Source organism: Rhinopithecus bieti, unplaced genomic scaffold, assembly GCF_001698545.2.
Source record: "Rhinopithecus bieti isolate Rb0 unplaced genomic scaffold, ASM169854v2 scaffold_11839, whole genome shotgun sequence".
Lineage (NCBI taxonomy): Eukaryota > Metazoa > Chordata > Mammalia > Primates > Cercopithecidae > Rhinopithecus > Rhinopithecus bieti.
Genome location: NW_016806877.1, coordinates 607,752 through 629,187, shown reverse-complemented (window position 1 = coordinate 629,187; position 21,436 = coordinate 607,752). Strand labels below are relative to the sequence as shown.

Genomic DNA, 21,436 nt, shown 5'->3' with positions numbered 1-21,436 from the left:
AAAAAAAAAAAAAAAAAAAAAAAAAAAAAAAATTAAAACCTATACAAATATCTTCTTCCTGAATGAATCTTCCCTAAAACAAACAAAAGTCAACCAGCCTATGGTCTGTTGGTTAGTATCTCAGTCAAATGTGGGGACAAGTCCTGGTATCAACAACATAATTTAGATTACAAAAGTTTTTACAGCTTTGTCAAAACAAACAAAATGTGGCATTAATTTCCTTTAAAAAAAGAAAAAAAAAAAAAAAAAACAGCCAGGTGCGGTGGCTCTATACCTGCAATCCCAGAACTTTGGGAGGCCGAAGCGGGTGGATCAGTTGAGGTCAGGAGTTTGAGACCAGCCTAGCCAACATGGTGAAACCCCTTCTCTACTAAAAATACAAAAAAATTAGGGGGGCGTGGTGACGTGTGTCTGTAATCCCAGGCACTTGGGAGGCTGAGGTTGCAGTGAGCTGAGATCACACTGCTGTACTCCAGCCTAGACAAGAGAGCGAGACTCCGACTCAAAAAAATGTGTGTGTGTGTGTGTTTTCTTGACTATACCAACCTATTCCACTTACAATTAGTATGAAGTAACCTAAGTATTTAAAAATACTATATAAGGTAAAGGAAATTTTTCTTTTTCTAAATATGCCTAAGTTCTCCCATCTAGTTTCTGTTTTGCTTTTCTGAGTTGCAACATGTAAGATTATTATAATAATTTTCAGTTTCCCTTTTTTTGAAGAGACTTCCTGCAGTCAAGCTTTCTGGTTTTAAAAGCGACTTCAAAAGCAATACATAAAGGTTGACTTCTCATAACACTGTCTCCCATCATTCAGGTTTTCAAAAAAAAAAAAAAAAAGCCCAGAAAGCTCACAGTAGTGATGTATTCATAGAGGATGACTTTTCCACTCCTTGAGGACACTCACTCACTTTCTCTTTCAATCTCAGGATGACTTTTCCTCTCCTTGAGGACACTCACCACTTTCTCTTTGGATCTCAGGACTCCCAGCTTCCCAAACCGAACGTGAAAAGGCGAACACTGATAGCTGCCATCCTGCTGCTGCACCACGATGACATCGATGCACCCAGAGAGAGTGGCCTGGTTAATGCCCTTGTAGAGTTCCTTTACAGTGACAATCACCTGCCCAGCCAGCTGTCCCACATAATTCATGGTTTGAGACTACGAGAAACAAAAATTAGATGAGATGTTAACACTAAATTTGTGATCTATTGACAATGGCAAAGAAGAGTTGTAACAAAAACGACACCACTCACTCGTACGCCACATTTGGTATCATTAGCCTTGTTAATTTTGAACCCAACAGTCTCATGCTACCACTGTTTTTACACATTTCCACACACGGACCACCCCAGACTATTCTCCTTTGTATCTGAGAGGCTGCTCCAGCCAGGGCCTGAGGCATTCCCTTTTCTTTCCCAGCAACCTGGATAGCACTGACTCTGCCATTAGGGACTTTTTCCTGAAAGTTAGGACCAGCACAGAGTCACCAAAGAACCCTGACCTCCTGCCCAAGACCCTTAGGAACCTGGGGCTACTGCATCCACTTTGGCCATAGCAGCCAAACAGAAAAAACAAACATCATCCCCAGGAGAAACCAGAGATTCATCTTCCAACAGAACCAATGTAATAAATTACTGAGAGCTACGTTTTGTAAGGAACTATTAACAGAATAGTATGGTTCAGATACATGCTAGATTAAATAAACTCTGGCAAGTTTGCCTGACCCTAGCCTATTTATAACATTACCTCTAGGGAAAAATCCCTTCGATGCCTCAATATAACTAACTGGAACATGCATTCAACTTCTACAAAGTTCAAAGCACAGAAAAGGGTTTTACTCTTGTTCCTCAACCTCAGTTCACTATTCAAATCAGGATCAAAAGGTGTGCAAGGAGTTCTCCAGAAAGGCTCAAAGGAGAGGAAGTATAGCTCAAGCCAGGGGTGGCTTTAGTGCCTTGGCCCCATCCCCAACTTTTCCGCTAATAAAAAAAAAAATCCCCCCTTCAGTCCTAATGTCAGATTTCACTTCCAACTATTGAACACACTCGCACATTTTATTCATTAGATACTGACACCCCTATATGATGTCAAAGTACAATTCAGGGAAAGCCATTCTGGAGACTGGAATGACAGAGAGCAACCAAGAGACCCTGCACTGCTCCAGCCAATTCAGGGGCCAACGTTCAGCCAACCACAGGACGGACTGACTGCTCTCCAGGCTGTCTGCCACAGGCCGCTCATGGTTTCCCTACACCCAGCTTGGAGGCTGCCTTGAGCTTAAAGTTCCATGCTCCATGTTATGTGTTGCCAGCTGAGTTCAAAACCGAACTGGGAGAAAGAAAGCTATCTTCTTGGGAAAACTCAGGGGCCTCCAGGATATCTGCCTGCACAGAAATTCACTCTGCTCTTCACAGATGAGTGGCCACGGCAGAACCCTGATTCTAAATTGTTTCCTGTTCCTACACGCAGATGAATGTGTAATCAAGGCCCATCAGTTCTACACCATGAAGCATCGCCATGGTAATTTTACCCTAGAAGAAATTTTTAAAATATTTTAAAGTTAATGTTACCAAGGCCCTAAAATGCACCCACAGAAGAGCTGGAAAACGCTTGTTCTGCAAAACTTACTCCTACATAACAAAATAAGGTGACATCCTTTATGTGGTATCAAACAATTACAATCTGGTGATGGTTTTGGTTTTGGAATAATTGATTTGCCCTCAATAGCTAAACCAAGTTAAGCACGTTATCAAATGCTCAATAATCAATTCTTGAATGAACAAATGAACTAGCACTAAATAAGAATAAAAAAATAAGGAACATTAAAAAAAAACAAAGTGTAGAGAGGAAAGAGTGTTTCATCAAAATATTCATATAACATCCCATTATGTTTTTAATAATTAAATTTCTATTTTGAGGTCACTGTAGATTCACATGTGGTTCTAAAATATAACACAGCCAAATCTCATGCATCCTCCTTTTCATATTCTGTAAGTAATGCATATTCACAACATGCTTTTTACCTATACAGCACACATATGTATTAAACAGTATCCAAGCAGTCAATCTTTGTATTGTGGTGGCAATGTTAAAATGAATTTTATTACAAGAAACAAAACAAAACAAAAAAATCATAACTATTACGCCTTTTCTTAAAAGAAACTAAAAAATGCTAACTTTTAAGCACTGACATTCAGCCACAAACAAGTCTTATAAACATAGATATGGGCCGGGCGCGGTGGCTCAAGCCTGTAATCCCAGCACTTTGGGAGGCCGAGACGGGCGGATCACGAGGTCAGGAGATCGAGACCATCCTGGCTAACACGGTGAAACCCCGTCTCTACTAAAAAATACAAAAAACTAGCCGGGCGAGGTGGCGGGCGCCTGTAGTCCCAGCTACTTGGGAGGCTGAGGCAGGAGAATGGCGGAGCTTGCAGTGAGCTGAGATCCGGCCACTGCACTCCAGCCCGGGCAACAGAGCGAGACTCCGTCTCAAAAAAAAAAATAAAATAAAAATAAAATAAAAATAAACATAAATATGTAACAAGTTTCCATCAACTACAGCATAAAATTCATAATTAAGTGTAACTGTATCTATTCAAGATTATTTTAATTACCATGGTTAAGGAATGTGCTGTTATATGGGAAAATCTAATGTGTAAATGCCAGTTGCTAAATGTAGAAAAATACAGGTTGTCAAATAACTGGTTTTCTCTTGACAGATAATGAAACAATTACATTTATATTATGAAGGCTGGTAAAACAAAAGTAAAGGAAGGCCTGTAGCTGAAAGTGCTACACCCTGGGAACGCTGAGCAGCTGCTTGCTAGAAGGTTCACCACAACAGAGCGGGGGAAAGAGGCTTCCTCACAGTTATGTCCAGAGGAAACGCAGTTGTTCATCATAGGCACGAGGGATATGTTAAACAGCCTTCTCTTGAAGCAGAATCTAGCGCCATATACCTTATTCCTACATGCCAGCCCAGCATAGCCACACAGTAAGAACCAAGTCAGACCTGTCCTGGTCAACACCTGGGAAAGCCACACTCTGAACCAGCAGTAGAAAAGATACACAATGATGTAACCCAAATGTTTAAAAAATACAGCAAAACAACCCACTATAAACTATTCCTCATATTTTATCATGAATGATGAGGGAAAATGTGGGAGGAGAAAATAAATAACGGAGAGTGACAGAGACCAAGGGAGAGCCATGCAGAAAGAAACAAACAAGAAGTCATAGAGAAAAAAGAACAAGAGCAGGGAGAGAATATATAACCAGAAAGGCAGGCTGGTTTGGAGATGCCCACACAGAGAGCAAAACGTGGAAATGAAAAACAGTCACAGAAGCAGCATCCCTACCCTTGAGGCTTGCGTGCACAAATAAAAATATTAAAGTGCACTTGTTGATTCTTGGAACAAGAAGAATACACCCAGCCCATTCTTTTAACAAATACCAAAAATGCTTCTAACACATCTCTGAAATACTCTAACATTAACAATAATCACACCAGAAGCAACTTTTTTTTGAAAGCTTGTAACATCCCAAATTCTTAAACTTATACATTATCATCTCAGAATTACTTTAGAGGTGGTATTATTTCTATTTTTAAAGATAATGAAGGCTGGGTGTGGTGGCTCACATCTGTAATCGCAGCACTTTGGAAGGCCGAAGCAGGCAGATCACTTGAGGTCAGGAGTTCGAGACGAGCCTGGCCAATATGGTGAAACCCCATCTCTACTAAAAATTAAAAAAATAGGCCTGCATCGTGACGCACGCCTGTAGCCGCAGCTACTCGGGAGGCTGAGGCAGGAGAATTGCTTGAACCCAGGAGGCAGAGATTGCAGTGAGCTGAGATTGTGCCATTGCACTCCAGCCTGGCCAACAGAACGAAAACTCCATTTCCAAAAAAAAAAAAAAAGTATCAGTAAATAGGTTCAAATACCAGTCCCCTTCCTACAAAAACTGCTTAAAATTAGTTCAATTATTTGATGTGTTCAATCAAAAATAACTTGTGTTAAGGAAAAGAGCTATCAGAGACACAAGGTAGTTAAAACAATAAGAAAAATTTATACATTATCAGCACAAAATAGACACATTCTATCTATTTTTATTTTCATTTTGAGACAGGGTTTCACTGTGTTGCCCAGGCTGGAGGGTAATGGTGCGATCTCTGCTCACTGTAACCTCCGCCTCCTGGGCTCAAGCAATGCTCCCACCACAGCCTCCTGAGTAGCTGGGACCACAGGAATGTGCCACCATGCCCAGCTCATTTTTGTATTTTTTTGTAGAGATGGGGTTTTGCCATGTTGCCCAGGCTGGTCTTGAACTCCTGGGCTCAAGCAATCCACCTGCCTTGGCTTCCCAAAATACTGAGATTACAGGTTTGAGTCACCACGACTGGCCTCAAAATGGATACATTCTATACCACTCTTTTAAGTGTTTCAAAATCTGTTCCTTAACTTTATCTCCAAACATCTAATCAGTACTAGTATCGTTAGTACTACCAACAAACACACAACTACACTTGTTACACGTCTCTCATGTGTCACTGCTATGTCAACCTGTATGTTATCTCATATAGTCTTCACAGACACCTATGGATTTGGTATTCCCATTTGTATGTGGAAACTCAGGTTCAGAAACATCCAAGGTCAGCACACTATTAAATGGCAGAGCTAATATTCAAACAAGCATGAGTCTAGAACCTATGCCCCTGATTGCATCTCTAAGTGATAGAAATACTCTAAGTAAACATGACAAAAGCCTTCATGAAGCCTCCAGATTTCTTACTGCAAGTGGGCCACTTTCAGCAATCTGAGTATCATTTTTACTTAATGCTACTTGGCTACATAATGATGAATGATTACAGGGAGTCCAAAGAAGCCATACTCACCCTCCAAGTCTCCTCACACCACTACTATTAACCCTCCCACTGGACTACAAAGCAGACTCCTGGGAGCGCCACATGTTGTGAGGCTTGTGGACAGAGATTAAAACAGTTTTTACCAAAGCATATGCCATTGCAGCTAACGTTCTGCTCATGAGCATGAGGAGTATGCTAGGAGGGAACAGAGGTATCAGATGCTTCAGGAAACAGACAACAGGACACTGTTACCCAGGACGTGGGTAAACGTTCCAGCTTGCTCCTGTGCTCCTGGACCGAACTCCTTCAGGACACCCATGATTACGGTTTGCATTTGATTAGCATGCAATATTTTTCAAGAACTTCCTCAAATATACCTCATTTGATTTTCAAAAAGAGAATGTAGGTTATGATAGCAGGCATTATTAATTTCATTTTATATTTGAGATTGAGATAAGAGGTGTGTACTATTCACTAGAACACAGTTCTACCTCTACTCAGGGTCCCAACTTTCTCTACTGCCTCTGACCCATGGCTTAAATCATTGGGTCTCAAGGTCATGTGGTGTCCCTGAGGGCAAAAAAATCTGAGGGCTGAATTCAAGTTATACTAAATCCCTATGGTTTTCTCCAAGAATCCCAGAGTAACCTAGAGGTGGCCAGGTGTCTTATGTAACATAATCCCTTATGATAATGCTATTTGGGAAACTATTAGGAAGACCAGAGAACAAAAAGAGAAAAAATCTGCTTGGGAGAGTTAGGTAAGGCTTCATGGAGCAGAAAATATTTGTTCGAGTGGAAAAATGTATAAAGGGCTGAACAGACTAAGGAGGGGAGGTTCCCAGCGGGCAGTGCCAGGCAGACAGAACAGCTTATGGGAAAGTGTGCTGAGTTTTGAGAGACAAAAGTGAGATGATGCAAGGCCTTGGACTCTGGGCAAGCTTACCATGTGGGCAACGGGTGCAATCAGTGCTTCTGTTCAGGGAAGTGACAGGATTAGGTCACAGGAGGAGGATGAACTGGAGAAGAGGTAGCTAAAGGCAGAGAGACTACTCCAGAAGTCACCACAACAAATTCAGGCAAGAGACCGCACAGCTCTAAGGCAGAAGAGACACACAGGGAGCTGAAAATCCGTTAGTCTTGATGACTAAGGGTAGATGCTAAGGGCAAGGAAACTGGTGAGGACCATGCCACCATTTCCAGACAGCTAGAAATACCTCTGGCACATAGGTGGGTGGCATTCAGTGAATTCTGTTGTATGAACCAACTTAGAGATATGGAAATAAAAAGAGTAGACCTGGTGGGGAATTTCCTATTAAGGTTGAACTTAAAGAACATTACTTACTATTATTACACTGCTTCAAAAGTTTTTGTACATGAAAATCATCTGGGGTGGTTTTAAAAAACGGAAATTTCTCTTTGTTTTATTATTATTTTTTTTTGAGACAGAGAGTCTGGCTCTGTCGCCCAGGCTGGAGCGCAGTGGCCGGATCTCAGCTCACTGCAACTCCGCCTCCCGGGTTCACGCCATTCTCCTGCCTCAGCCTCCCGAGTAGCTGGGACTACAGGCGCCCGCCACCTCGCCCGGCTAGATTTTGTATTTTTTAGTAGAGACGGGGTTTCACCATGTTAGCCAGGATGGTCTCGATCTCCTGACCTCGTGATCCGCCCGTCTCGGCCTCCCAAAGTGCTGGGATTACAGGCTTGAGCCACCGCGCCTGGCCTTCTCTTTGTTTTAAAGCTTAAAAACTAATTATGAAGACGAGCCAGGTTAGGGAAGCATAGTTCCATGTAAAAGTAAGAGCTCTTGCTACTTTGTGCTACTTCCAAAATCAGTTCAACAGAAAACTGACTACATAAAGGCTCCGAGCCTTGGGAATTGTCCTGTCCTTTGTCTTTTACAGAGAAAAAATACAGGGGAGTTTTTGAATCTTTCTGAGCTGGTGCTGGGCCTCAGAGGACTCCCTCCTGAGAGAATGAGATTGAGCCAGGATGAGGTGTGCTCTGGAGGATCTGAGGTTCCAGTCAACTCCCTGTAGATCACGAACTCTGTCTTTCTAAATTAGAGCAACCCCATCACCTCCACTGTTTGAAGGCGCAGTCAGGGAGGTTTTTATATCTAACTTCTTTTTCCCCACTAAATGAGGAAAACTGGCAAGGAGCACACTCTAGGTCAGTATTTCTCAGAGTGGTCCTTGGACTGTCTGCAATAGAATCAAGTTTTGGTGCTTAAGAATGTAGGTGCATTCAAGAAAATATGGGAAAGGGGATAAAACAAATACAAGTTCCTGAACCCCAACCCAGACCTACTACCTAAAAGCTGGAAATGAGGTCTTTAAAATCTGTTACCCATGATTCTGACAGACACCCAAGTTTGGGAACTAACTCTAGGCTCTGTTGCAAGAACTTTCTCCTCTTAACCCTGATTAAGTTTGTTACAAAGACTAAGTTGTTATGGGCTCAAGTTCAGATCCTGTCATATAAAGATGTCAAGCTCTGTTAAGTGTGGATCAGAAGTGGAAGCAATAGATAGTAATAGAACTTTAGACATTTTAATGACAGCTGACCTGATTATTTTATGATACTTAAATTCTAGAACTTGCAGTGCTTCTGTCAAAACTCAGAAATTCTGGCCTGGGAAGACTGCTTTCCTAAGGACCCTTCCACAATTACAACCAAATACTATTTAATATCAACCTTTGGGATACGTAAGAAGAGGGGATTTTCTGATTCAATATTTCTGTTTGGGAATTTAAACAGACACATAAGGCAATGGCCAGATCTGAAAAACCAGGGCTTCCTGGATTTCAATGATTTCAGTGCTCAGAGAGGCCCCGAAACACAAGGGTAAGCCCCCAGTAGCCATGTCTATAATATGGGATCCAGGCCTTGGTATCTGCTGGCTGACAGGGGTGGGAGACATCTGGCCCAAACAGTTATTCATGAAAAGTGTATGGAGAGCCAAGGCCACCCAATACTGGGAGGGCGGGGCCCACTGAGATGGGATGCAGAAGGCCCACCCACCAGCTCGGAACACCGACACCACAGGTAGCCTCTTGCCCTCTCGGTATCTCTCTGAATGATGAACCAGTCGTAAGTTTCTTCACAGCGTTGTTCAGAGTCCATTTCCAATGTTGCCAACAAAGGACTTAAATCAAACAGGCTAGATCCTGACTGGATAAAGCAACCTGGAGCCCTACACCACCCTCCTGCAAATATCGGCCTGGCAAAACTAGCAAGAACATGCTTCAAATGTAACCCAGATAACACTTTATTCTACTTAACAATTTAATCTGTTAAGAAAAAAAATTTTTTTTAATTTTAAAAAATGAGAAAATATGAAGCTGGCCTTAAGCTTAGTTCTCAGGGCTGTTAAGTTATAAATTAGGATTTTTCGATCTGTCACAATGTTATTTCCTTTGAGGGAATCTGAAAGCTCAGACTTCTGCTCACTGAGTTCACTTCCCTATGATGGTTTCAACACACTTTCTATAAACAGATAAACTGCTTTGTTGGACTGAGTAGGGCTTAGAAAAGGGAAGACGCTTTCCCACTATAGCAATGCACCTTCTCTCCGAGTGGTGGCCCAGACCTTTACTCAATGACAGTCTCTGCTTTCACTTTTCAGCACGTATAACTTAAGGAAGGACCATGAACATCACCTATTTCATCTCCAAAATTTACCAGCCCCCATCTTCTACCCACCCCAGTCATCGGCCCAATAATTTTCTAGACAATCCTTCAAAAGCCAACACCAGTTTTCATCTTAATCTAATATTTTGTAAGAGAAGCAAGGATGTCTCAGGTTTCCTCAGTAAGGAGGAAGTGGGATCAAAAAGGAACGTACATCCACAACAGACTGTGAATCCCCAGAGCACAATGGCAAAGATCAGAAAGATGATGGGGGGAGGATGTGTGGGCTTGGTGGCTGAGAAGAAAGCAGAGGTGACAAGATGGGATCCATTGCTGTGGGTGCCCAAGGCCCCCGCCCTCTCCCCACCACAGCACTCACCATGCGGCATGAACATGAGGCCACCTTCAAACTCTGAGTTCCAGTACAGAAGGGGAAGTCCCGCAAGCTTCACTGTCTCCTGGAAGCCTAGCACAGTGCCTAGTAACAGCAGGTTCTTAGTAAGTGGTTTAGGATCAATGAATGGACCAATGAATAAATGAATGAATGAATGCAAGGCCTAGTGAACAGAATCGGCACGGAGAGGGAGGAATATACACACTGTTGTGTTTTGTTTTATCTCACCGACTTAGAGTAAAATTCAAGAGGTAAGTGAAGATACATGTAACTGTGCACTAAAAAATATAAAAAATAAAAAATAATTTTAAAAAACCCAAGCCAGGCGCGGTAGCTCACGCCTGTAATCCCAGCACTTTGAGAGGTTGAGGTGGTGGATCACCTGAGGTCAGGAGTTCGAGACCAGGCTGGCCAACATGGTGAAACTCTCTACTAAAAATACAAAAAATAGCCAGGCATGGTGGAGGGCATCTGTAATCCCAGCTACTCAGGAGGCCGAGGCATGAGAATCACTTGAACCCAGGAGGCAGAGGTTGTAGTGAGCCAAGATCACGCCACTGCATTACAGCCTGGGCGACAGAGTGAAACTCCGTATCAAAAACAAAACAAAACAAAACAAAGAAAAGAAAAGAAATCCATGGTGGAAGTTAACCCAAAGTCCCAAAAGCAATGCTCATGTGTTCAGAAACCAGTACTTTCCTCCAGAAGCTGCCGAAGACCTCACAGAGAAAAACCTGCATAAATCTAGTTTATGTCAGTGACAAAAATGACACCACTTCAGGATGGGTAAATCTAAAAATATCCCTGTGAGAACAAATGAACAAATGACAGCCATGTAGATCATTCTGGAGAATACTGAGCAGCCCAGCAGCAACTTGCAGCAGAGACTGCTGGTCGTCAGAGGAAGTCAGTGAAGTCAGCCGAGGCAGAAGCAAGGGCGCCGTAGCTGCAGATTATTACAGAAAACAAAGCGAAACACAACCATCAAGTGACCCGTTTTCTACTCGTCAGCTGACTTTTATGAAAATGCCCAGTAGAATATGCTACAGCGCGTAGCCTTTAAGAAAAATGGCTGGAAACAATAGTTTAATTTTCCTGTGCTCAACAATGTACCAGAACATTCATTTTCTTCAGCAACAGAACCTGGTACGGAGCAAGAAAAAATAGTGTTCAATTTTATCGTTAGACTTCAAAATAACATGTATGGGTTAAGGAGATCCCAAAACGGCAAGCAGCATGCTCAAAAGGGGGCCCCAACTCCCTTACTCAGCCCCGACAACACTCACGTGGCCCAACTTGTTTCCAACTATCACAGCTCTGTAAAATTAAACGGTTCCTGTTCCCACATTTCTCTTTAATGCTTCTCCCTTCATTTCCCAAAACGCAGAATAAGACCTTGTCATGAAGCTTTCTGATAATTTATTTCTTGTCTGTTCCCATCAAGGCTAAAATATGCCCCGTTTTGACCTCTGTACATGAGGTGACAGATGCTGTTTAACCTGACTGGCATTTAACCTGACTGGCAACTAGAGAGAAATGCAAGAAGTAAAATCATTAAGAACTGTAATCAGTTCAACATTCTGTTTATAATTAATAATGAAAGATATTAAACTATTACTTAAGTTAACCTTTGTGTAATGGTTATACCGACCAGCACAGAAAGAATTCCAGCTAAATGTTCATGCCAATTTAGCTATGAAATGAAGTTTTAAGATTGCAAATAGCTGTGCCTTGAACGATTCAAAATAGGTTTTCTTTAAAAAAAAAAAAAAAAAAAAAGCATACACTTTACAGTAGTAAAATTAACCCTTTCGTAGTGTACAGTCATTAGTTGTGACCACACATTCCTGTAGCCACCACTAACGTCAAGACACAGATCAATCAGATTGTTCTCCAAAATGCCCAAACCCATTTGGAGTCCATCCCTCTTCCCTACCCATGCCAATCACTGATCTGTGTTCTGTCCCTAGTCTTGCCATCTCTGGAATATCATATAAATGGCACCATACAGTATGTACCTTTGGATTCTGGCTTCTTTAGCTTAGCACAGTCCACATGACATTAATCAATATTCCTGCATGTATCAGTAGTCTGTTCCTGTTAAGTAGTACCCCACTGTATGGATATATCAAATGTTGATTCATTCACCAGCTAGAAGACATCTGGGTTGTTTCCAGGTTTTGGCAATTACAAATAAAACTACAGGTTGAGTAGTTTTATTTGCAACTGAGACCTTTTCCAAAATGCTCAGGACCAGAAATGTTTTGAATTTTGGAGATTTTCAGATTTTGGAATATTTGCATATATATAATGATCCAAGTCCAAACATAAAATTCATTTATATTTCATATACACCTTAAACACATAGGCTGAAGGTAATTATAGAAAATATTTTCAATTAATTTTGCACACAAAACAAAGCTTCAACTGCACCTTGACTGGGATCTATCACCAGGGCAAGTGTGGAACTTTCCACATGTGGCATCAAAGAGTTTTGGATTTTAGAGCATTTTGGATTTCAGATTTTTGGATTAGGGATGCTCATTCTGTACTATAAACATTTGTGTACAGGCATTTGTGTGAACATAATTTTATTTTATTTGAATATTTTTAAATGGGATTGCTAAGGTATATTTCTACAAAGTTGATTTTACTGGTATTGTTTTTAAGGTATCTTCAGTGTCCCTGAGGGAGCCTATTATGAGAGAAATCCTTCCTTACATTATTTCACAAACTGATAATAATTTGTTTTTTCAGTTTGGATTTTCACATGTGGGATTTGCTTAAAATGTAAATTCACCTCTATACTAGTGAAAATTCAAATTCATTTTCTCACGGTCTTAACTTTTTAAACATTGTATATCCTTGACAAATTACATAAGCTACAATTCAGATGTTTTCTTCATTATTCTTCCTAATGTTAGTTACAGGGAGGTGATAGGGGAAAAAGAGGAGAGGGCGCTAACTCACCCCTTCCAATTGCCATTTTAGGCTGGGTGTGGTGGCTCACACTTGTAATCCCAGCACTTTGGGAGGCCAAGGCAGAAGAACCACTTGAGCCCAGGAGTTTGAGAGCAGCCTGGGCAATGGAAGGAGACTCCATCTCTACAAAGAATTTTTTTAAAAATTAGTTGGGTGTGGTGGTGCATGCCTGTAGTCCCAGCTACTCCGGAGGCTGAGGTGGGAGGGAACGCCCGAGCCAGGGTGGTGAAGGCTGTAGTGTGAGCCATGTTTGTGCCACTGCACTCCAGCCTAAGCAACAGAGCAAGATCCTGACTCAAACAAAAAAAAAATTGTTCAAACCCCAAATGCCATTTTACATACCTCATCTGATTTAATCCTCACAACTAGGTGAGGTAAATGTTATATTCCTTGTACTAATAAGAAAACTGAGGTCCAGAGAAGCAACTTATCTATAGTCAAGCAGTTACACAGAGACATGACCAGACAAAAACCCTGGTATGTCCACCTTAAATACCCATGCTCATTTCACTGAAACCTAAAACAGCTCCTAAAACTTCATGGAATTTTCAGGCTGTGTGCAGTTAAGAATTTCATAAAGGCTTTTAGAAGGCTATGATGATTCTTCCATATGCTACCATACACGAAAAATCTTAAGCCTTTTTTTTTTGCTTGTTTTTTGGAGATGGGAGTTTTACTCTTGTTGCCCAGGCTGGAGTGCAATGGTGCAATCCTGGCTCACTGCAACCTCTGCCTCCCAGGTTCAAGTGATTCTCCTGCCTCAGCCTCTCGAGTAGCTGGGATTAGAGGTGCGCGCCACCACGCCCAGCTAATTTTGTATTTTTAGTAGAGACGGGGTTTCTCCATATTGGTCAGGCTGGTCTCGAACTCCTGACCTCAGGTGATCCTACCACCTCTGCCTCCCAAAGTGCTGGGATTCCACGCCTAGCCAAGCCTTTTATTATGAGTAGTCTTACAGATATGATTACGTTATGATCATAGAAGTGTGTTTTAGGGGGTATGTCCTTACCCTAAACCTTCTAAAAGAACTGTGTAATTAACCTATTTTGGTGGCGACTATTGATAACCATAGCAACTCTAAAATAAGCCAAGAAATCTGATTATTTAGCTTAATTCCACATACAAAAGGCAACAATTTTAGCAGGTTGCTATAGAAACCATGTGTAGTACTTTCAGGGTTTACTATCACTGACATTGGTGGGATACAATTTCCTTTGAAACACTCCAACTCTATCAGAAGTTCTTTCTATTTACACACCGACCTAGAAGTCAGGAATCCGTACGATTCTTCCACCATCAAAATTATAGCCCCAGACTGGAAACAAACTAATATATTACTATAGGTTCTACGTCTAGGGAAGGACATGTTAAACTTTGCTCATCCCCCTTATTTCCCATCTCGTCCTCTCTCACCCATCAAAGAACTTTGGTTAATATCACAGTTAACATTAACACAATTAGGACAAGTTTAAAATGTCAAGTAATTACTTGTCCTAACTGTGTTCATGCCCTGGGTTGAAGGTCCCTCAACCTGTATCATATGGTACCCTAGTAATGAGGGGAAGAACAAGCTAGATGGATCTACCATTGCAAGTCCTGTAGCTAAGGTGGCAGCTACTAAATTAACAAGCACATGCACAACCAAAGTTCACAGTCAGTACTGTCAACAACTGGGGTTGAAGGGCTTCTTATCAAGAAGTTTGACAGAGCACCTGCTTTAGAAAGCAAACAACACTTGGAGAAAAGAATGTAGACTGCCTTATCAAAAAGAAGATACCTCAAGGATTAAAATTAATTTGGTTTTAGTGGAATCCTGAGTCTTTCTGTCATTTGTACGCATGGATTGTTTATATGTTTTTTGAAATGTTTAACAGCTTCCCTGCGTGTTCAACCCACTAAACATTTCCTGAGGTGTGCTCAATTTCTCTGACAAATTTTTATAAGCATACTAGCCATGAAACTATACCACTTCCCACACAAAACAGGGGACTGACTTTACTAATGAGGGCTAGCTAGGAGTGACATAAAAATTCTTTTTAGTATTAAGAAGAAATGATGATTAACCCAGTTATGGCAAACGATACTTCACCATGGAACAGACTGTTCATTAACGAAGAGTACTTAACTAAGCCATAATAGCCTTTGGATCCATAGATATACATCCAGAAGTCATCGTTGCAAGTCTAATTAATCATAAACACCTGAGGCTGGGTGTGGTGGCTCATGTCTGTATTCCCAGCACTTTGGGACGCCAAGGCAGGCAGATCACCTGAGCCCAGGAGTTCAAGACCAGTCTGGGCAACATGGCAAAATACAGTCCCCACAGAAAAATACAAAAATTAGCCTGGTGTGGTGGCACGTGCCTGAGGTCCCAGCTCCTTAGGAGGGCTGAGGTGAAAGGACTGCTTGAGACTGGGAGGCAGAGGCTGCCTCCTACACTGCACTCCAGACTAAGTGGCAGTGAGACCTTGTCTCAAAAAAAAAAAAAAAAAAAAAAAAAATCATAAACACCTGGGAAAGCTTCTAAAAATAAAACTTCCCAGAGAGGAAGGCTAAAACGAACCCTGTGGTGTTTGACTGGAATTGGAGGTCTCAGTATTAACTCATGGTTTTAAAGTATATACACAGGTAACTAGATGCACAAGCACTGATGTGTTTATACCTAGAAAACACACTCAAATAACCTAACTCTATTAACAGGACCTAGAATCAAGGATACTCTCAAAACAATGTGCGTATCTACGGCCCAGATCTTGCTTTCTAAATATCTTTCTTCAATAAAAGGAACCAGGGCTCCTAGGAGAAGTGGTTGGTTCATTCCATGGCTATGGGCAGGAAAATACAAGATAATGCTGGAGCATCTTGTGGAGCCAGAGACTGGGAAATGCTCAAAATCAAAAGAGCGAGTGTATGTCACAGAAAAAACAGAAGTATACTCCCAAGAGCTAAACACAGAACAATTTGAGCAACAAAATAGGATTACTAGATTATAATCAGTTGAATAAAATATTGAGTCCTCACTGATAGAATAAATTAATATATAAGTGAGAAATGACAGCTCTTACAGATGAATTCTAATTAATGAAGAAAAAATGAAACCAGAAACTCACTATTGGAATATATCACAGTATTATTTATGGAAGGCAAGATCCATCAATGGATGTTAAAAATAAGAGGCAAAAGTTTGAGGAGAGGCCGGGCTTGGTGGCTCATGCCTGTAATCCTAGCACTTTGGGAGGCCAAGGTGGGTGGATCACCTGAGGTCAAGAGTTCAAGACCAACCTGACCAACATGATGAAACCCCACCTCTACTAAAAATACAAAAAGAAGCTGGAAGTGGTGGCACCTGTAGTCCCAGCTACTCAGGAGGCTGAGGCAGGAGAACTGCTTGAAGTCGGGAGGCGGAGGCTGCAGTGAGCCAAGAGAGTACCACCGCACTCTAGCCTACGTGACAGAGCAAGACTCTGTCTTTAAAAAAAAAAAAAAAAAAAGTTGAAGGAGAAACAAGATGTCTGGATATTCTTGAAGTATTTTCCCCAAGATACACATTCATTACAAAAGGAAAAAACTTTTAACTCAACAGTAGAGAAACCTGGAAGACACCACCATAACCAAGTGATTAGGAAAACTTAAGACACATTCACCTCAGGGACTCCTGCTATAACTCACTGAAAAGGCCTTCAGAGATATTCTGACCAAAAACATACAACCTCAATCGAATTAAGAGACAACATCAGACGAACCGAAGTAGAGACAAATTCAACAAAATATCTGACCGGTGCTCATCAAAACATCAAGGTCATGAAAAGCAAAGACTAAAGAACTGTCACAATTGGAAGAGACTAAGAAGACAGGACAATTCAAGGTAAGGGGGTTCTGGAACAGAAAAAGGACCTTAGTAAGAAGAATCTGAATCAAGGCTGTAGTTTCATTTTCAAAACAAAACAGTTATTCTTGGCCTCCATTACTGCCTTCAATTCTGCTTCAGTCTGTCTGGGAAATCCGTATTTTCTTTTGAAAGCTCCACAGGGATTCACTCAGCGATGAGTCAGATGTGGGCATCACTGTCCTTGCGACTTGTTTCTCACCCCCGGCTGCACGCTGGGAGTCACTGAGGTGCCTGGGGAATCCGCATGACCAGGCCACCCCCTCTGCAGATTCCAGTGCAAGTACTTTTGAAAGCCTCCAAATGATCCCAGAATGTAGCACATCTCAAGCTGTGTCTCAGGACCGCAGGTGCATGGAATGAGTTCCAAACCCTCTTGTTTTCTTGACAGTGAACAGAGCTGAAGAAGGGTGTAGTTCCTGTTCCTTTCCTGCCTCACTTCCTGGCCTCAAGTGATCCGCCTGCCTGGGCCTCCCAAAGTGCTGGGATTACAGCTGCGAGCCACCATGCCCAACCGGGATTTTTATTTAGATCCTTGCAGAGTTGCGTCCGTCTCCTCTAGGCCAGGCCAGCAGCCTGACCTTTTGGGACATCTAAATGCACAGTGATGGAACTAAGGTGTGTTTTCCCAGCACACAAAGACTACACCTGGATCACATCTACAATACAGGGCTCACTAGGCACTCTAAGGAACTGAGTATGTCGAGTATGTAATCAGGACCAAGTATCCAGGCAAACTCAACATGGTAGCATTCATATAGCCATTTGCTGGATATCTGCCCAGCTGTGTTATTCATAAACCCAGAGCAGCAAAAAATTTAGACATATTAGTGAAGGCAAACAAAAAAAAAATTTATTTACATGCATCTATGGGGACTCAGTTGTAGCACAATAAATATTTGCTAAATGAAGACAATTTTGTTTCCTCTACATTAATAGGCTTAGCTATGCAATATACAGTCTGTGTGGAGGCAGTTTGTGTGCATGTATTTCTTAATCGTAAACTACTTCTAAGTCCTTCCTTACTGAAAACAGATGGGGGCATAAATATAAAAATGAAAAAAATATGAAAATGAATAATAAATAATTTTCAAACAGCCGAAACATATTCATGTCCACAATCCCAAAACTACTCTCCCCCAAACTCCTGAGCTCATCTGTGGCGAGCATGCTTTGAAAACAAAGACTTTCAGAGAATTTACTCCCCCAAACTGCCGAACCAGTAATCTCGCATGGTCCCCCAACATATCCTCTTAGCAGGCCTCAGTTTTCATTTCAGCGCACACTGTCACTTGGCTAGTGAGCCTACCAAAGCACACCTGTAGGTTTACTAGAATCTTCTCCCTCGAATGCAGCTATTTCTGCAAGGCTTAAGGAACCATCACCCATTCACAGCTCAGTGGCAAGAGCACAAACACTCCTAAAACTTAGGGGAGTTAGGAGGGAGGAAAGGTATCACTTTCAAGCCCAAAGTTATTAGCTGTGGAGAGTGGGAGCTAAAACATGGTTTTGAAAATGGAGCTCAGAAAATGTTTATCTCAAAAATTTTGGTGAAACCTGGCCCTTATCCAGAAAGAAAGAGGAAATTCTTGCATTAGCCCTTCTTCCCCCCTTGTTCTAGGACTCAGAACTCTGGTTGAGTTATCTGGCTAATTATGAGACAGTTAGGTATAGTAACATTATTTCTATGAGGAAACAAAATTCCACTCAATTAAATACTTTTTTGAACACTGGCCATGCTAGATTGGAGGAACATAATTAGTTTTAGACTTATTCACCTAGAGTTGTTCTAGGAATCTGGGCAGCAATCAGTCATGACAATGTGCTATGGGTAGAGTTCCCCACAACTAACCTCAGCCCCACCCCAAATTCCAGGTGGACTCAGGGTTTCCTAACTTAGCATGAAGCACTCTGCCTCATATCATGTGCCCCACCTACAGGGTGACTTGCCACCTCCGACCACTGTTTGTGTTATTAAAACTGGTTGAGCTTTTTGGCATCAACCAGAGGTGCCCAGGTCCTTTGATAAACAGCTCGCAGAGATGAGGACTGAGGGGCACTGCCCTCAGGGCTTCCTGGAGTCCCCTGCAGCTGGTGAGGATGTGAAGACCCAGGATCAAGCCTCACTTCTGCTGGAGAAGAGGTCTGGGCTCTGTGCCAGGGGTTCTCTCTAACAAGAATGCTCAGGTGACCTCTAGAGTCCCTGCCAGCTCTAAACTGCAGAAAGGCTCCAATTCTATAAGCATTTCTGAGGATTACAAGTTTGGCTAAGAACTCCTGTAGTATATTCTGCCCAAACTTTAAAAAAAAAATGCAATCAAAGTGATTTTTTAAAATGGGGTGAAAATATGGCCAGTAGATTATTCTGGGACTTCAGGGTATTTTAATATAAAATAATTTAGCCTTTTCTTTAGCAAATAAAGGTATTGTCTTCACTTGTTTCAAAAAATATGAAAACATGGTCTTTGAAATTTCCATGTTTCTAACAAAGCACAGAAATCTTCTCATGGTTTTCTAAATCATGAGATGATACATTTATATTCCCAAATCACAAAACCATGAGAAAAGACTCTTTCAAAACTTAAACTGTCACCTTACAAGAGGGGTGCCCAGAAAGGATGTGACTTGTAAGGAGTGTTCAGGTCACAGAAGGCCTGGACCCTGAGAAACAGGGTTCTCCCTCTCACCACACACACCCAGGTTCTAAAGTCAAACTCCTATATAATCATTACAGGCTACTAAGCAGATATCAGATCCTTATCCCAAACGTTAGCATTAAGAAAACTCATGTTTCTCACAGGACAGGGAGGTGACTCACTAGACTTCAATGTTCTAATGGCAACATAAAACCGAACCGTTAATAGAATGCAGCCTAAGCAAACACCCCTTGACCTCTTTCTGGAAAACACCAGCAGAGGCAAGTCCCAAGAACTTCCTGTGAGGGACAGTTTATGAGGGTTAGTGCTACTTAATAAATGAATTTTTAAAGTATTTTGTAAAAAGTCAGCAAGGTTCTCTATTCTCCCTTCTGACCTTAACAAATGTGAGTCAGCCTGTATGTGTATACACTCTATAATATTAAAATGTTGATTTCAAAACCAAACTGCCTCCCTTGGTAGCACCTGACTCTTCCATTCATATTCAAACCACATCTTCCCATTAGTCCCTGAGAACTCTGAACAAGCACACTTTTACTAACAGATCCAAAAGCAAAAAGCAGAGTGTGATAACATTTTTAAAGATAATAAACATTTGTATAACCTTAAAACTAAAATCAGATTATGAGCCACAGATTTTAGAAACTAATTTTGTCTCACTAATTTTACGCTTGTTTTCATAAAATATCCATCCTTAATTTTAAAAAATAAACTTGAAAATACGTGTTTACTTCCTACTATTTTTAAAGGAAAGCTTCCACAGGTAGAGTTATACTGTCCTCAAGTCAACTGATTTTGTTTCCTTAATGCAGATTTCTGGGACTTACATTAAGCTTATATAACTTGTTCTAAGTTATATCTTGTAACAAGAGAGAAAACTCTGGATTAAAAAAGTTCAGACAATTTATATTTTCCCCATGTATTTCAAGCTTACAAAAATTTCTTGTTTATGATCACAGAAGAAAGCAACTGCAGCCACTCTCTATCATATATCCAAATACAACGTCAGCTTCAAGATATTAGTTTACCCTTCCAATAATTATGGCTAGACCAACAAAACCTGTAACACACACTTCTATATGATTTTTACTACTACACTTAAATGCAAAGAGAATGTGAAACCAAATATACTATTTTGAAACGTAATTTTAAAATTCTCAGTTTAAAACAGCAACTTCATTTTTTTCCTAGAAAAGTCTTGTTAAATAATAACAAATAGAGACAGTAGAAAGATGGTATAGTGAATGAAGGAGGGTAGGTAGCCAAAGACTTCTGTTCAACATAGCACTTAGAAGTTAATAAAATTCACTACAGCATTTTCCTAGGAAAGGACATTAGTCTTTTTGTTTTGGTGGGTGCCGTCCCCTCTTCTCTCAGTAGTGTCCAGATTGAGCAAGCAGGGAAGGGAAGAGGCACATTGGAAGATGTAACTCACCAGGATACCAGGAGGGGACTTGTCATGGTAAACATCTTGAGTTTTACTTAATGAGCCTTCACAAACCTCCTCATCTTCCTTATCATCTTCTAAGTAAAACATCTTGAAAATCAACTAGCATGTCTTTTTTCAGAGATGAAGGTGTATAATCAAAAGAGAAAGCTGCTCTCTTGATAAACTAGGTACAAACTGCTTGCAGACACAGTTATACGGCTAAAACGGAAAGGAAATGGTTCTAACAACAACAACAAAAAAAGCAATGCATACACAAGTTTACCAATGAGATTTGCTCAAAATGCCTCAACCCCTTCTCCCCAAAGGAGATAAGCAGGGGCATGGGACAGGTTGTGCCATGTGTTTACACTGATAGGCACCAAGACCTGCCCAATCACATGATGGCCACTGCAGCTTCCATCACACAGGACAGGGATTGAGTTAATGATTCTCTAAACCAATCACATCCTCATTTTTTAGAAATTAAAACAGCTACTATACATATGGAGAGTGATCTTATGTAAGCTAATCATGTAAGGGAAGTCATTTACATACATTTTCCCAGGAGCAGGGAGCTTCCCAAAGTC

At 41.2% G+C, this 21,436-nt stretch overlaps 1 protein-coding gene across 3 annotated transcripts in view; it reads right to left on the bottom strand.

Annotated features, from left to right (window-relative positions):
- LPIN2 (lipin 2) overlaps window positions 1–21,088 on the bottom strand; it is a 65,298-nt gene extending 44,210 nt beyond the window's left edge. The window contains exons 1-3 of one of the 3 annotated variants that reach the window (XM_017878329.1): window positions 11,182–11,282; window positions 9,881–9,979; window positions 961–1,161 (exon numbers count right to left, since the gene is read on the bottom strand). In XM_017878329.1, coding sequence (XP_017733818.1) covers window positions 961–1,161; window positions 9,881–9,883 — 204 coding nt within the window. In that variant the 5' untranslated portion in view covers window positions 9,884–9,979; window positions 11,182–11,282. Of the gene's footprint in view, window positions 1–960; window positions 1,162–9,880; window positions 9,980–11,181; window positions 11,283–16,771; window positions 17,115–20,855 lie in introns of those variants that run through there. The other 2 variants (XM_017878328.1, XM_017878330.1) reach the window with 2 other exon arrangements.
- Window positions 21,089–21,436: the final 348 nt, after the last annotated feature.